The sequence below is a fragment of the Emydura macquarii genome, unplaced genomic scaffold (assembly GCF_026122565.2).
Source record: "Emydura macquarii macquarii isolate MOO-44397 ecotype Brisbane River unplaced genomic scaffold, CSIRO-AGI_Emac_v2 contig_1253, whole genome shotgun sequence".
In the NCBI taxonomy this organism is placed as follows: Eukaryota; Metazoa; Chordata; order Testudines; family Chelidae; genus Emydura; species Emydura macquarii.
The window spans coordinates 76505410-76521640 of NW_027131390.1; the positions used below are offsets into that span (position 1 = coordinate 76505410).

Sequence of the window (16231 nt, forward strand, 5' to 3'; positions counted from 1 at the left end):
ATGGTGGATAATCAGCTGAACAGGAGCTCCCAGTGTGATGCTGTGGTCAAAAGGGCTGAAGAGATCCATGGAGGCATAAATCGGGGAAGCTTGAATAGTAAAGAAGTTATTGTACCTAACTACTGAGCCTAAAAATATCTTGATTAATTGCTTTCTGGGTGTGAGTGAGGAATGTATGTGTAAGGTATAAATAGAAGAGAGATGCCAACCCAAACTGTTCTGATAACAAAGAGGGGAGTGAATATGCCAGCTGCAACTATCATTCTTCTGACCCTGAACGCCTAAGAATGTAGATAAACAACTCTGAAGCACGGGAGAATGGAAAAAGTGTGAAATAAGAAGAGAAGTCATGTTTACAATTGACTGATGATTAACTACCATACAGAATCTGGAGGCTGCGTGACAGAGTAAGATTCATATGATTGTATGGAAACTGACTATTATAAAAGATGGGGTGAGAACATGGGTTCTTTGGGTTCGTTCTGCAATCATCATGGAGCATCAGGTTGCGACCAATAGAGGCCTGGCTCCCCCCTCGTGCTTAGCCTGGCTGGCCATTAGGTTGACTCGAGCAATGCACAGGACTGGTAACTATATCATACCAGAACTTGTGGGTGTGAATGGGTGTGTGAATGTGTAAATGCAATAGCTTCTTAAAATTCTTCTATTTACAATAAATGCGGTGTATTGCCTTGTCCCATGAACAAGATTCCGTAGGTATTTTCTTTTACAAGTATAATAATGTGACAGGGATAAATCATGCATGCAAACCATGCATCAAAATCGTGAAATTGACTACAAATGCAATACAAAAATAAGGTCTTCAGAAGTTTAACAAATGGAGGAGGGAGGAGCTGAAAAGACTCCTCGCCTACGGCATCGTTTGGTGTAGGGTAGGCCCTGTATTACAGGAGGTCAGACTAGATGATTGCAATGGTCCCTTCTGGCCTTGGAATCTATAAATCTCTTACTTAATTGTGGGACTACAGTGCTGACAACCGGGCAGGAATTCAAATAACACAATTAATTGGAATAAAGGGAGCCACCAGAGTTGTCACTAAAGTGGATTTATTTGACCAGAGATGGTTCAAGGGATTGTCACTATGGATTCCAACTTCCAGGGTGCACCGCACTGCTGGGCATTTTGCTTTCTGTTTGTTTTGTTTTTGGCTCAGCTGCTCTGGGTGGGAGCCCTGAAAATGACACAAGGGTGGCTCCTGTATCTGACCCATCAAGACCAGGCATCCTGACTTTCTGTGGATTGAAACAAGAAGGGTGAGTTCTTACTGCACCATTCAGGGAGAGGATGGGGAGCTGTAGAGGAGCACTGCTCACCTAAGCCAGGAAGAATAGGGGGAGCTCTCACTGCAATTCCCCTCCTCGCCCCTCATTTAATTGCTGCTGGTAACATCCTGGTATTAGGATGCAACTCATGGTGCAATGACAGAACAACCCCACATCATCTTCATGTCATGATGCTCTGCATTAGCTCTGAAAGCAAATCTCTGAGCCCTGTGTAGCAGCATAGCAGCAGGACACGCAGAGGCCAGCAGGAAGGGAGGACGGTACAATATCCTACTTCTAAGTACAGAAACTAACTACTTGTAACAGAGCAAGGCCGCTCCAGCATGAGCCACTGTCAAGGTGAAGCGTTGCATGCTGGGGCCTGTAGTCCCCAGGGAGGCCTCGGACGGAGCTTTGCATAATGGGAAATGTAGTTTCTACCGGCCTCGTCCCCCGGCACGAGGGAAGGACGGCCGCCTTGGGATACAAGGCGGGACACTTTTCCACTACGCATGCGCTGTCTCCCCGTTAGCGCGAGGGTTGCTGACGTCAAAGCGCTTGCGCGGCTGAGCCGCGGCCGTTGCCTCGCCGTAAAAGGCGCGAGGGCGCGGTCGGCGCTGTGTTGGAGTAGCCATGTTGCGGCTGGGGCGGGCGAGGCTGGGCGGCGTGGCGGCCCTGCGGGCTCTGGCGCCCCTTGCCAAGGACCGTGGCGGCCTGGCAGCAGGAGCGGCCGCCTGCAGCGCGCTTCCGCACAGTGAGTGAGTGGCGGGGGGGTGTCAGCCCGGCCGCGCCCTCCCGCTGGGCCAGCCACCGGGCTGTCTGCTCTCCCCAAGCGGAGCGTGAGCTCTGCCTCCGTCCCCGCCGCCGCCTGGCCTCGCTGCCCCCACGACTGCCCTGCTTCGTTGTGCTTCGCCCCTTGCTCTGGGCCTGCTGCCCCTTCACCCCCCGGGGGGCGGGGCGCTCCGCGGCTCTTCTGGTTTCCTGCGGGGGCGGCCTGTCCTGTTTGAAGCCTGCTCGGGGCGGGAGGGGCCGGGGTGTTGGGCCCGGCGCTGCTGAAGCCTCTAGGCTGGAGTGGAGGCGGAGGGAGGCAGGAGACTTGAGTTCTGTGCTCCCTTCGTGACTCCCCTAGACCTGCCTGCAAGTAACGGGAACCCTGATGTTTCCCTTCCTCAGCCTGTGGGGGCTCGTTCAGTGATGTGGGCAAAACATACTTGAACAGCTCAGTTGGAAGCACTAGATCAAGTGGTGCTATGTTTTTCTCCCCACTTTCGTCTTTGTTGGCCTATTACTGTATCCACTAGCTCTGAGGCACCACTTCTAGGTGTATACGGTCCTAAAATAAACAGAACCAAAATGTTGTGGCAGTCGGATCAGGGTTTGCTTTTATGTTTCTGGTTATAAGAAGTGCAACACAAGACTTTAAAAAAAAAAAAATAAAAAAAAATCACTGTATAATTAGCTAGATGCAATGTGCTCAAAAGGATTCTCTTCTTTTGAAGTGTGTGTTAGAAGGCCACTATCCGAGGCAAGATAGTGAACCTGCTAAATACTGGTGCATTGGAGAATAAGAAAGCTTATGCCTATTATCAGAGCTGTTTTAGAGCTGTATGATGCGCCTTCTGAACACTGATGCAGAGGCCCTCACACATTCTGCAAGATGGTGAATGCTGCACCCATTTTTAAATGTTGATTTGCACATGTAATTAGGAATCAGCAGTACTTGATGTTTCCCTGCCTATGATGTAACCTACTGGTAAAATTCCATACTTTATTTCTTTAATCCTGAGTTTTCATAGTAAAACATCAACTTAGTCCCACTTCTAAAGTGTTTCTCTTAAGAACACTACATTTTATGTCATGTTCCTAAAGTCTTTAACAAGTATAAAGTTTGTACTTTAATTTAAATCTGGCTTACTTCAGTAAAATATATGGTCATGTTTCCAACTAACAGGTTAATTGCTCTAATTTTGATTCTGGTAATTTTTTGTTAGGGTGAAATTATGCTGCCAAGACTTCAGAGTCTGCCAAATCTGGTATTGCAACAGGCCATATTGTTGCGATTATTGGTGCTGTTGTTGATGTCCAGTTTGATGAAGGTCTTCCTCCAATTCTCAATGCCCTGGAGGTGTCAGATCGTGAAACGAGATTGGTTTTGGAAGTTGCTCAGCACCTTGGTAAGTCTGTCTTGTGATGAAGACTTTGCATTATCAGTTTTGTTAAGCCATATTACTTAATTGTTGATAGTTCCTACTTTTAGGGCCACCTTGTCTGAGGACTGCAGCAAGCTCTCTATCTTCATTTTACCACTGTTAGCTCCAGGGTAGTTTGCAAGCTTCTCTTGCAGAGACTTCATTACCTAAGACCCGTGTTTTACTGCAAATTGCACTTTTGAGGTCCCTTCTACCATGCCTAGTTGTGAACTTGCTTCAAACATTCTCCCTGCACTTTGGATCTAGCATGGAGTATGCCTCCATTATTCCCCCAAATCTGTCTGCAGCAGAGATGCATCTTCCATCAGTGCTGGTTCTATTCCTTTTCCTCTGTACTGTCTTGGTTCTTCAAGTAGGCTTCCTGCTTTTTTCCTTTGGGCCGAAGTTTCCTGGATCGACTGTGCAAAGCCACTTTTAGGGGAATGCCCTCTCACGCTCTGGCTTCTCTGAGACCTACCTAGAGAAGGCCATTAGGAATGTTTTGAACACTGTGCTTCCTCTGTCCAGGCCTTATGGAATCATATGCCCCACAAACACCTCTCTGGTCTCTGTGGGTGCCCTGTAAATTAGTATTCTTTTTTATAAATCCAGATTTGGATGATCAGGATCTGGTACTCCATTTTCCTTGAGGCAAGATCCAGTCTAGAGCAACCTTTTAAGAGCCTTATCCTAACATGGACCTTGCTCCACCAGTCAGTTTTCCTGCCATTCTGCTAGAGGTTTGAAAGGCTCAGATCAGTGATTCTCCTTTCAAGAAAACCCTTCCTTTGACTAAAGTCCAAATGGCTTTTCCATTTATATTGGTTCCTCAGTAACACTAAAGGAATGGGAGCTGGTAAAATAAAGACCCAATGACTTTGGTCACATGGCAAAGTAGTACCCAAAAGCTCCTGAGGGTTTAGATAGGACACTTCCTGTTCTAGATTGATACCAGTGTCCTCTCAACTCCAAATCTGTTTCTGACTTGATAATCTCTTCCTTCCCCACCCACAGTCAGAGGTAGATTTGGCTTTTCTCAGGGCTTGTGAAATCATGTTGGTATGATGCTGTAGCAGAGGGAAAAATGGTGTAAAACTTAAAAAATTTCTGAAGTCTTTCGTTCAATGTAGACCATTGAATGTGTATGTTGGCTTTGTTATATACTAACTAGAAGATCACATACATTGTTGCTTCTGTAGGCTGAGCTCCTTGTATCCTTCGTTCTCCCCAATAAGCTTCCTGTGTGCCACCCTGCCATTTTTCTATGTTTCTGGGACTTGTTGCAATTGGAACTGTCCCTTCCCCACCAGGTCAGGTGCTCTCCCGTGCTTCCCCTTTCCTAGTACCAGAATGCCCCATTCTCTTCTTCCATGTCAGGGGCTTTGTCCCTTTCCTCCATATTGTCCCTATGTCAGGAAGTCTGTATTGGAACCAAGGACAGAGCTGATATTCAGGGGTATTGTTGTGCTGGGAGGTGCTAATGTCTATAGATCAAAGAACTGGTTGGTGGCAGCCAACTGCAGAGGTCATTGAAACTGCTGGATCTGCTAACTAGATTCAAGGGGCTCCATGTGAACTTCAGGTTTTCTCTTTCTTACCAAAATAAATATGATTCTGTCCATTTATGCCTACATCCCCTGAATTTTTTGAATTGATTGGCTGTGGTGTTCCAAAGTATCACATGACAGACAGATGCTATAAAGTTGAATGTAAGACCTCCCTTTGATCAGCCAGCAAGGCCCTGTGGCAAAAAGGAATAAAACTCTGCAGCATAGTTAATTTAATTAATCTCTATGATATACCCTTAATTTCCTTCTGTCTTCCCCAAACACAAAGCTAGTCTATTTCTGAGGATTTTTTTCTATAAGCTCCAAGTAGCCCATCCCCAGGAGCTTCTATTCCTGTAATGTTGTTCAGGAAGGTTCTCAGAACCGCGTCTTCTACCCATCCCCTTGTGTGCCAGGAAAGTGAGGAATTTGTAATTGACTTCCGCTCTCACTGCTACATTGTTCTCCAGACATCCCAGCTGTCTGGCCTACACTCTAGCTGCCCCATACTCCCTGGCAGCAAGCTGGGCTCCAGTTCTGGCTCTGTGACCCCTTGCTGCTAGGGTCCAAGGAATGCTGCAGGGATCGTACAATGTAATCCAACTAACTCCCTCTTGTGGGGAAAGCTGGGGAACGAGAGCTGTAAACAATTCCTGGCAGGTCAGGTCTGATACAGGAAACCGTATCAAATAACCTGAATTCTTCTGTGCATCTATCATTTTCCCCAAGATGCCACAATTGCAGAGTCTGTTGGACTATAATTGAGATGACTGGGGCACTCTGACACTGTTTTAGCTTCTCTGTAAATGCAGGACAACAGTCCAACAGCTTGCTATCAGTTCATATTTTCAGTGTTCACTTGACAACCATAAGGGCTAGTCATTTAACTTAATTATAAATGAAAGCTAAAATTCTATACCACAATATGTGGTGAGCAGGTGAGTTCTGCGGATAATTAACTACCATTGCAGGGGGAAAAAAGCTTATGTTCATAGTTTTTTAAAAAAACCAAAACTCTAAAACAAGCTTAGAAATACTCTGTAACTCTGGATAATTCAGTATGAATGCTGTAAAGACTATGTACTTTTAAAAAATATTGCTAAAACTCGATATTCTATGTAGCTTTTATTAAAACTTGATTTGCCAATATAGAAACTTGTAATTGATTTTTGGTAAGCCAACCTTAAGTCAGAAAAACTAAGTTTTGCCTCAGTTGGCTGAAGCATGAAATAATGTCCAGTTGTATCACATAAATTGACTCTCCATTCTGAAACTTCTGAACATAATTACATATGTTCTGAAGTTACATTGCAATCAGGTAAATTTTCTCTGTTCAAAGAGCAAATGTAGATTTTGTACATTTAGGTGAAAATACTGTTCGAACAATTGCCATGGATGGCACTGAAGGCTTAACCCGTGGACAGAGAGTTCTGGACACAGATGCTCCTATAAAAATTCCAGTTGGACCAGAAACACTGGGAAGGATTATGAATGTGATAGGTGAGCCAATTGATGAAAGAGGACCTATTGCAGCCAAACAGTGAGTATTTTTAAACTTAATTGATTTAGGAAAGAAATTGCTGTTATTAGTATATTGATCTGTAGCTATGCTTTAAAGAAATGGTGAGGGTTAATGAATCTGAAGCAGTGGTCCCCAAACTTTTTATCCTGTGCCCTCCTTTACCCTGTCCGTGTCTCCTCCCCTCCTCCCAGCTGGGACCATGGTTGGGGACCATGGCAGGACTGGAGCAGAGCTTGGGGCAGAACTGGCTGGGAGGACCCTGGCCCATTTGGGGACCTCTGATCTAAAGGCTTACCTAAACCTAAAAGTTGTACCACATTAACTATACTGGTATAGTTAAAGTAGTATGACCGCTCTAGTGTGGATGCAGTTATACTAGTATAAAAGTGTGTGTACCGGTATAGTTTATTCCTGTATGGGAAGAATAAGCTATACTGATGATTAAATGTAAAACCCCCTATCAAATTAGTGTTATGAAAGGTGCAAAGTAAGCACTCAAAAGTTTGGAAATACTAGAATTAAGGTTGCTTTTACATCCTTAATTTGACCACCTTGTGCATATGCATTATGATAGTCTTCAATTATATCAACACACGGTACTTTTTTCATAGGCCCCCTGCCTCATTCATTGTACAAGTGGACCTATTCAGAGGATGAATCAGGAATATGTAGAGAGAAACCAGATGCATCTCTCCTGCCTCATTTGTTGCAGAAATGTGCAATGATGTAGGAGAAAGGATGATCTCTTGGCTAAGGCGGTTAAATGCTGCCCTGAAGCAGGAGTGTGCATGGGGCGGGAGGGGAGTTTTCCATTGAAAGCCTTAGTATTGCACAAGGTAGAACAGTTGAACCTTGCGTTGCATCACTGGCTAAAGAGGGCAGGGTAACAACTCCTCCTTGCCTGAATGGGCAATCACCAAGACACATTATCTCCTGGTGACTTTCTATTCCAAGTCCATAAAGCATACTTCCTGCATAAATACAGTATTCCTTATATATTACTTGTACATATTTCTTGCAATGATTATGAATCTTGACAACTTACGAGCTTTCTGTAGATACCTTACATATTACTCTTTATGGATAAATAACCTGCAAGATGTGTGTTTTGGTATATTGAATTTGTCAATTCTGGAATAAGTTGTTTGCAGAGAGCAAGGGGATCCTTTGCCAGGGGATCTCTGTGTCATAACTGTCATATTAGTATTGTTTGAATTAGACACTTCTAATTTGTAATTTCCACTGATGGAGCTGCTGCTTTTAAATTTTACATAGAAGTAAACTTAACTTCTGGCTAGGGACCACTATTGTAACCACCTTTATTCAGTATCTCTAAAGTTTTTCTTGAAACTTTGTTAAGCTTTAACTATTTTACATATTTTTGTTTTTACTTTCTTTACAGGTTTTCACCTATTCACGCAGAAGCGCCTGAATTCCAAGATATGAGTGTTGAGCAAGAAATTCTGGTGACTGGTATTAAGGTTGTAGATTTATTGGCTCCATATGCTAAAGGAGGTAAAATTGGTAAGTTTTTCTTTTGAAGCAAATAGATGTACTGTAAATTTATGCAACAAGTACATAAAACATTCTGTACTTCAATTTGAGGGAGACTTAAAAAGTGAGTAGTTGCAAGTTTGCTTTATATAAACTTTTAAATTTTAGTCTTATTTAGTTTCCTAAATCTGTGCGCTTACTAGAAAGTGTTCTAGTGAGGGAAGAGTAAACAAACTTGCTATTGAAAATGGATCAGGCTAACAGCAGCAACTTTAGCTTGTTTTGTTCTAGAGTTAGCTTAATATTCCTACACTAGTAACAGGCATTTTGTGATATAATAGTGAAGTATTGGAGCGGGCTATAATTACATTGGTTGGTTGATGATCCCAAACTGCAAAATCAACTGTATGACATAAACTGTTGTTTCAGGGCTCTTTGGTGGTGCTGGTGTAGGAAAAATTGTACTAATTATGGAACTTATTAACAATGTTGCTAAAGCCCATGGTGGCTACTCTGTCTTCACTGGTGTAGGGGAGCGTACACAAGAGGGTAATGATTTGTATAATGAAATGATTGAATCTGGTGTCATCAACGTGAAGGATGCCTCTTCCAAGGTAACTTTCAAAGGGTGAGAGTATTTAACCCCTCCGCCTCCCCCCAGTGTTTGTGGTACATTAGACTGGATTGTTTGGCAACATACCATTATAATACAGAAAGTATTTTTTCCAGGAAAAATTATATGTGAGGTGTGATAATTTGACTTGTATATACATACTAATTTTCATGTTTCAGTTAGGGAAGTCCACAGATTCTAATAGTGGGCCTTCAGTCACCCTTGCTGCTTTTGTGGCATACTAATTTATTAGATCAGGGTGAAAGTTAAGTCTGTAAAGCTTCATTTAGTCTTCTAAAAGTGTTCACACTTTGGGGGTGGGGGAAATTACTCAGCACATGTGCCATTGTCATCTGGTCCCAGGTCTGACTCTACAATGGCCCAACGCATGTGGGTGTTGAATATAATACATCTCATGTAGTGTTGATGATCTATAGAAAATATAGTAGCCTAATTTTATTTCTGTGATAAATTTTATTCCAGGTTTCACTGGTGTATGGTCAAATGAATGAGCCTCCAGGTGCTCGTGCCAGAGTTGCCTTGACTGGTTTGACAGTTGCTGAATATTTCTGTGATCAAGAAGGACAGGATGTGCTTCTCTTTATAGACAATATCTTCAGATTTACCCAGGCTGGTTCAGAGGTTAGTGCTTATAATAAAAAGATCCAATACAATACTTACTTCGGAATCTAAAAACTACTCCTAGAGCTCTGAAATTGGAACCTCCTTATTTCCTCTGTCATCTTCACCTTCTCCCCAAATCATGAAAACCTATCAAACATCCATTTTAAGCAAAAATTCAGTCTCTCCTCTTGCTTGGGAGGAGGGAACTGTGGATATTAGTATATGCCAGTCAAGTCTTTGAAAAAAGTGGCCTAGATGTCTTCTGAACTATGTACAAAACCCTAAAATTTTCAAGGGGAAGAATAAAGCCTTTAGGTGTATCCTCCTTATAACTTCCTTCAAATGTGGGCCACTGGATGCATTCCAAAATCAAACAATTAAATTGCTCTTTAAAAGCATAAGATCCAGGCCTAAGACAACTTTAGAGTAGACTTAACAATATCAAGATAGTTACCTTGACTTAAACAGAATAAAGACATAAACATGCCCAAACTTCTCTTCCAAGGGTTTACCTTTCATAGAATCAGAGTTGGAAGGGACCTCAGGAGGTCATCTAGTCCAACCATCTGCTCAGAGCAGGACTAACCTCAGCTAAATAATCCTAGTGAGGGTTTTGTCAAGCTGCAGCTTAAAAACCTCTAAAGATGGAGATTCCACCACCTCCCTAGGTAACCCATTCCAGTGCTTCACGACCCTCCTAGTGAAAAACTTTTTCCTAATGTCCAACCTAGACCTCCCCCCTGCAACTTGAGACCATTGCTCCTTGTTCTGTCATCTGCCACCACTGAGAACAGCCTAGCTCCATCCTCCCTGGAACCCCCTTTCAGGTAGTTAAAGGCTGCTATCAAATCCCCCCTCATTCTTATCTTCTGCAGGCTAAACAAACCTAGTCCCCTCAGCCTCTCCTCATACGTCTTGTGCTCCAGCCCCCTAATCATTTTTGTTGCCCTCCACTGGACTCTCTCCAACTTGTCCACATCAGTTTTGGGCCCCCCACTACAAAAAGGGACACAATACTCCAAATGTGGCCTCACCAATGCCGAATAGAGGGGAATAATCACTTCCTGCAATCTGCTGGCAATGCTCCTACTAATGCAGCCCAATATGCTATTAGCCTTCTTGGCAACAAGGGCACACTGCTGACTCATATCCAGCTTCTTATCCACTGTTATCCTCAGGTCCTTTTCTGCAGAACGGCTGCCTAGCTCGTCGGTCCCCAGTCTGTAGCTGTGCATGGGATTCTTCCGTCCTAAGTGGAGGACTCTGCACTTGTTCTTGTTGAACCTCATCAGATTTCTTTTGGCCCAATCCTCCAGTTTGTTTAGGTCCTTCTGTATCCTATCTCTACCTTCCAGGGTATCTACCACTCCCCCCAGCTTAGTGTCATCCGCAAACTTGCTGAGGGTGCAATCTACCCCATCTTCCAGATCATTGATGAAGATGTTGAACAAAACCAGCCCCAGGACCGACCCCTGGGGCACTCCGCTTGTGACCGATTGCCAGCTAGACATGGAGCCATTGGTCACTACTCGTTGAGCCCTATGCTCTAGCCAGTTCTCGATCCATTTTATAGTCCATTCATCCAACCCATACTCTTTTTAACTTGCTGATAAGAATACTGAGAGACCATATCAAAAGCTTTGCTAAAGTCAAGGTATATCACGTCCACTGCTTTTCCCTATATCCACAGAGCCAGTCACCTCTTCAAGAATACAAGAACCCCTCAGCCTAAGCTTTCTTCCAAGTTTAATTTTTTCCTAGAGACTTTCTCCCTGCAGGACCCCTTTCTTGGAGGCAACTTACTTTTATTTTTGGTTTGCTATTAATAAGACCTAGCTGAAAAGTATAGAGGGCATACTATAGAAGAGAGCAATTGAGGGCCTGAGTAAGGGGGGAGTGGAGAAGAGGTGGCAAAGTGGTGACAAACATCTCTTAGAATCCAAAATGGGAAGAACAAAAAATGGCCTACTGCTAGTGACTAGCATGGCTTCAGGAGGCAGGGGTAATTATAGGCTGCCCTTACAGCACCATTGTTCTGGTTTTTGCTCAATGTATGACTGGGTGGGCTGCTGGGGAGCTAGTATCCCAAACCAGCTGGTGTTGGGTCTGGTAGGGGAGACACTGAAGAAGGAATAAATGCTCTGCTCAAAATATGCACCCAGTTGATCTCATTGTGGCAATGCTTATTGGCTTGTAGTGAAAGGTGTATGCAGTTTGGTGATTTTGTTGCTGCTGGGTAGACAGGAATGAAATAGTCCCATGGAGCAAACCTTTGCCTCTGAAGGCCCTAGTTCTGCTGCAGATTCATGGTGTCCTTCCTTAACTGGTCTAACTTTTTATTGGGAGGTGTAGAAGTTCCAGTTGACCTTATTGGGTTTCACTTTCAAGCTCCATTAAAACTACTTTAGTAATAAAGAAAACTTTAGCTAGTAGCAAAATTAGCCACATATGCTGGTAAGTATATTTTTATCTAAAGCAGTGGTTCTGAACCTGTGGGCTACTTGCGGCCCAGTTAGCACACAGCTGTGGTCCATGAGACATGCTCAGGGCCATACAGGTAGTATATATATTGTATGCAGCCCACATAACCGAGAGCTGCTTGTGTGGCCCACAGTGGTAAATAGGTTGAGAACAACTGATCTAAAGGTAGATACAAAAGAATTGTAGACCTGACTAGTTAGTTGCACTCTTTATTATGCATCCTAGACTACAGGCTTTTCATTTTTGCACTACACATGCCTTCATGTTCACAGAATAAATATGCTTATGAAGTGAATCACATGCTATCTATAGTATGTCTTATTTTGTAAAATCTTGGCAGTTCTTGAGTTTTCTTACTGGTGTTTTTTTTTTTAAAAAAAAAAAAAAAAAAAAAAAAAGTGGATCTCCTCGGGTTAGGGAAAACTGCAACACATCCTGCTGGGGGGTGGGGATGTTTGTGTCTAATACCCAGAATGGCTGACCTCCTGCAATGTCTGAAGCAGGTGGAAAGAAAAGGTGTCTTGATATCATTCTTGCTGTCTCCCCTTTATTTTCTTTGTGGGTACATTGTTCTCATCTGATTTTTTTTTCCCTTCATCCTCTGTAATATCTCTGGCTCTTGTGCCTCCAAAATTCACTAACTTCTGATTATATCCTCAGTCTGCCTACTTCTCCTTTCCTGGTCTGTCCTTGTGAATGCACACACTGCCCCTGGATCGACTGATGTAGCCAACGAGCAACAAACTTGACTGCTGAAGTGAAAGAAGACTATTCCAACTTCCCTTCTTGCTGGAAGAATAAGACTAGAAGAATGAAATGGAGTTCCATCTTGATCTTGTCTCCACTCTTTCCATTTGGTGGCTGAGTGTAATGGCTGGGAGTAGAGCTGCAAACTGTTTACTGTCTTCTAACTCTACTTAGGAAGCATAGAGGACCCAGTGGTAACATTTTAAACTGCACAGTTTAAGAACCTCTGATGTAGCTGAGAAAATGAACTACAAGAGTTCTTAACTTGCTACATTTTCTCTTTTGATCTTCAGGTTTCTGCACTGCTGGGTCGTATCCCCTCTGCTGTAGGGTATCAGCCAACATTGGCTACTGACATGGGAACAATGCAGGAAAGAATAACTACTACTAAAAAGGGATCAATTACATCAGTACAGGTATGGCATTAAACGGGTGTCTTTATATGATCAGTAAAGGGTTCATTGCTTAGTTTCATGAGTTGCAGGTGGCAGTTTATAGTAGGTATATTATGAGGCATAACGAGTAGTACATTTTTTACAAGACCTTGTACTTGTTTCAGGCTATCTATGTACCAGCTGATGATTTGACCGACCCTGCTCCAGCTACTACTTTTGTGCATTTAGATGCTACCACAGTATTATCCCGTGCTATTGCTGAACTGGGTATCTATCCAGCAGTGGATCCTCTGGATTCTACTTCACGTATCATGGACCCTAACGTTGTTGGCAGAGAGCATTATTATGTGGCTCGTGGTGTACAGAAGATTCTTCAGGTATCCTGTTAATTTACATTTCTCCCAATGAATTTCATTCAAACTGGAGGTAACTGAGCATAAAGACTTAATCAGTGAAATTCAACTTCAGGATCTCAATGTTTTTCGAGTAAGATGCAGTATCAATGTATCTACACATGGTATCAAGGGATTACTTAATTTGAGTTGTCCTGTTTCCCTGTAATAGGATTACAAATCCCTTCAAGATATTATTGCTATTTTGGGGATGGATGAATTGTCTGAGGAAGACAAACTAACTGTAGCCTGGGCTCGAAAAATCCAGAGGCTTTTGTCTCAGCCTTTCCAGGTTGCTGAAGTCTTCACAGGCCATGCTGGAAAATTGGTGCCTTTGAAGGAAACAATCAAGGGATTCAAGAGCATTTTATCTGGTAAACTAATATTTTTCACTTGCCTGGAGCACTAGGCAATAATACAGCCATGCCAGTGTGGAGCATGATGTGCAACATCTAATATTTAAGCATTAGTTCTCAAGAATAGATTTATAAGAAGAGGGAAGGGATTGAAATCCACTTGGCTCCCAAATTCCTTCCCCTCCCCCTCCATTATCAGAAGTACTGAACTCCCTGGCCCCTGCTTTCCCTCCCTGAGAGTCATTGCCTGGATACTGTCTTCACTGATCCTCTGCACATGCCTTCATTGTCACTGTAGGCACTGTGCCACTTTTTAGTCCAAACCTGTCCCTGCTGCATGATTCAGGGAGAGGTAGGAGGACAAGGGATCAGGATTGAAGCTTGCCAGACAAAGTAGGTAGGATACTTCATTAGTTCAGGCCCTCTTCTTAGTAGCTTTGAGACCAATCTCCTTCCTCTTAACCCCTAGAACTGGACAATGTTCTAAAATATACTGTCTAAAATGTGGCTTTATATTGTTGCTAATAAAATTAGAGGGAGAGGTGTCCTACAAACCTGCCACTTAACAGTATATTTATTATCCTAGATAATTACTTCCAATTTCACTAGAGTAATTACTGATCCTAAAAGTGCTACTTGCACAAGTGACTACATAGCTAATTGGTGTGGGGGGAGGAGAGAGGGGGTTGTGGTAGTACAGCTTTCAAGCAGAGTGCAAGTGATTCCTTAATTAGGGTTGTGTTCTAAAACGAGCGTTAAATGGCCAGTCTGTGTGTGTTTAAAAAAAAAAAAAAAAAAGTGGAGGGGAAATCAGGGTTTTTGTGCCCTTTGAATTTTCTTTGTAGACTGTTCATTTGTTTTTTTCCCTTCATGAGTTTAATAGGAAGTCTTTTTTGAAATCTGGGCTGAGGTTAAAATTTTTCCTTGGCAATTCTACTAGTCATTATTGAACAATATTCTTTTAACTGTCAACTACAAAACATGGTTGGGAGATTGGACCAGATTTATTCAGGATAAATGGTAGCTCTAGTGTAAGGCTGTTGGATGATGGCTCTTAGTTATGACATGTATAATGCATAAAAGCTTATGCACTGTACATGCAAGCTTGATTGATGGAGGCCAGATGTATGCAGGCCTGACTGGAAGGAAGATAGTGAGGTGATTGGGTGTGAATAAAACCTTCTCTGGGAGCTGCCCTTTTCTGTCAGATCTATTGTAGAATAATGGTTTCCTATACAGCTGCTGTTGGATAAAATCTTTACTGACAGCAGCTGCCTTTCTACCTCCATATAGGCCCATCTTCCACCCTCACTTAAGCATTTAAAAAACCTAGGAAATAAAACAAAGCTTGTTTTGGAAACAGATAGGATTGGTACCACAGCATACTTGAGACAAATCCACAAAAGCCCTCTATTCCTGTACCCTTGGGCACACTACTATTACTGCCACTACAATGAGCAACAAACCATGCACTGCAACCTTGTCTCTTTGTAGGGATTTCACCGTTCAATCACCCCGTTAATTGCGCTTCTGCAAACACCCCTTTACCAAACTGTCCTCTCACAGCACAACCGACTGCTACACTAACCACAAATTACTATATTTGGAGAGGGGAAGAAAATGGGATGAGTTAAGGTTGTAATGTAGTTTGTAATGTACTATTTTGATAAAAGTAGGGGTGTGTGTCTTGGTGGAGAAGTAAATGGTATGTGGTGTTGGGTGGTTTCCAAACAGCTTATTCTTTGTATTAAGGATGGTCTTGACCAAGGGTAAGATACTTCAGTGTAGTTTTTAAGAAACTTTTCATTGCTGTGCTGTTTATGTACCACTTAATCTGGTCAGTAATAATACCATGTTCACTTTTGTGTTCTAGTTCTGTGCATTACCATAATGCTTTAAGTGCAAATAACAGAATTTTTAACTAAAACCAAGCTGAACACCTCTTACAAGTGTGGAAAACAGGGTTTTGTAAATACTTGCACTTTTAAAAAACCTACAGTAAACTTTGGGAATCTAGTGCCTTAGTCTTCAGACCTTTTTAACTTTCTTTGTATCTTTTCAACACTTGTCCTATTCAAATTGTATCATTGTAGGTGAATATGACCATCTTCCAGAACAGGCTTTCTATATGGTTGGACCTATTGAAGAAGTTATTGCTAAAGCTCAAAAGCTGTCTGAAGAACATGCCTAAACTGGACTATTGTATTTGCATGTACTCTTTTAAACTTGTCATACATGTAGACTTTGTGTGTGTATAAAAAAAAAAGTTTAATCCAAACTCATGGTTCTAGGTTCTTCACATTTACTGGAGAGAATTAGGGCCCTTTTTGCACATGTGAACATGCAGTATTAGGTAAATGTCACCTAGATGCCTGTTACAAAAGCCAGACATCTTGTTTGTAAACATTGTGATATACAATTCCTCTGATTACTGACTTTTTATTTTTGTTTAGATTGACTAATCTTTTGCCTCTGGAAATAGTAATTTAAGGCTCTCCTGAACATCAAAGTTAACAGCCATGAAAGCGGCATTTGAAAGGTGATGTGTGATTACTTTTTCCATCTTGGAAAAGATGGTGGCGGCTAA

The 16231-nt window shown here is 42.5% G+C and overlaps 1 protein-coding gene across 1 annotated transcript; it reads left to right on the forward strand.

Annotated features, from left to right (window-relative positions):
* Positions 1-15922, forward strand: LOC137152988 (ATP synthase subunit beta, mitochondrial-like). Its single transcript, XM_067547913.1, is given in 11 exon segments — positions 1-111; positions 1882-2038; positions 3276-3458; positions 6386-6560; positions 7945-8066; positions 8466-8650; positions 9133-9291; positions 12795-12917; positions 13061-13273; positions 13461-13662; positions 15738-15922. Coding segments are annotated over 11 exon segments (1728 nt in total). The 3' UTR covers positions 15836-15922.
* Positions 15923-16231: the final 309 nt, after the last annotated feature.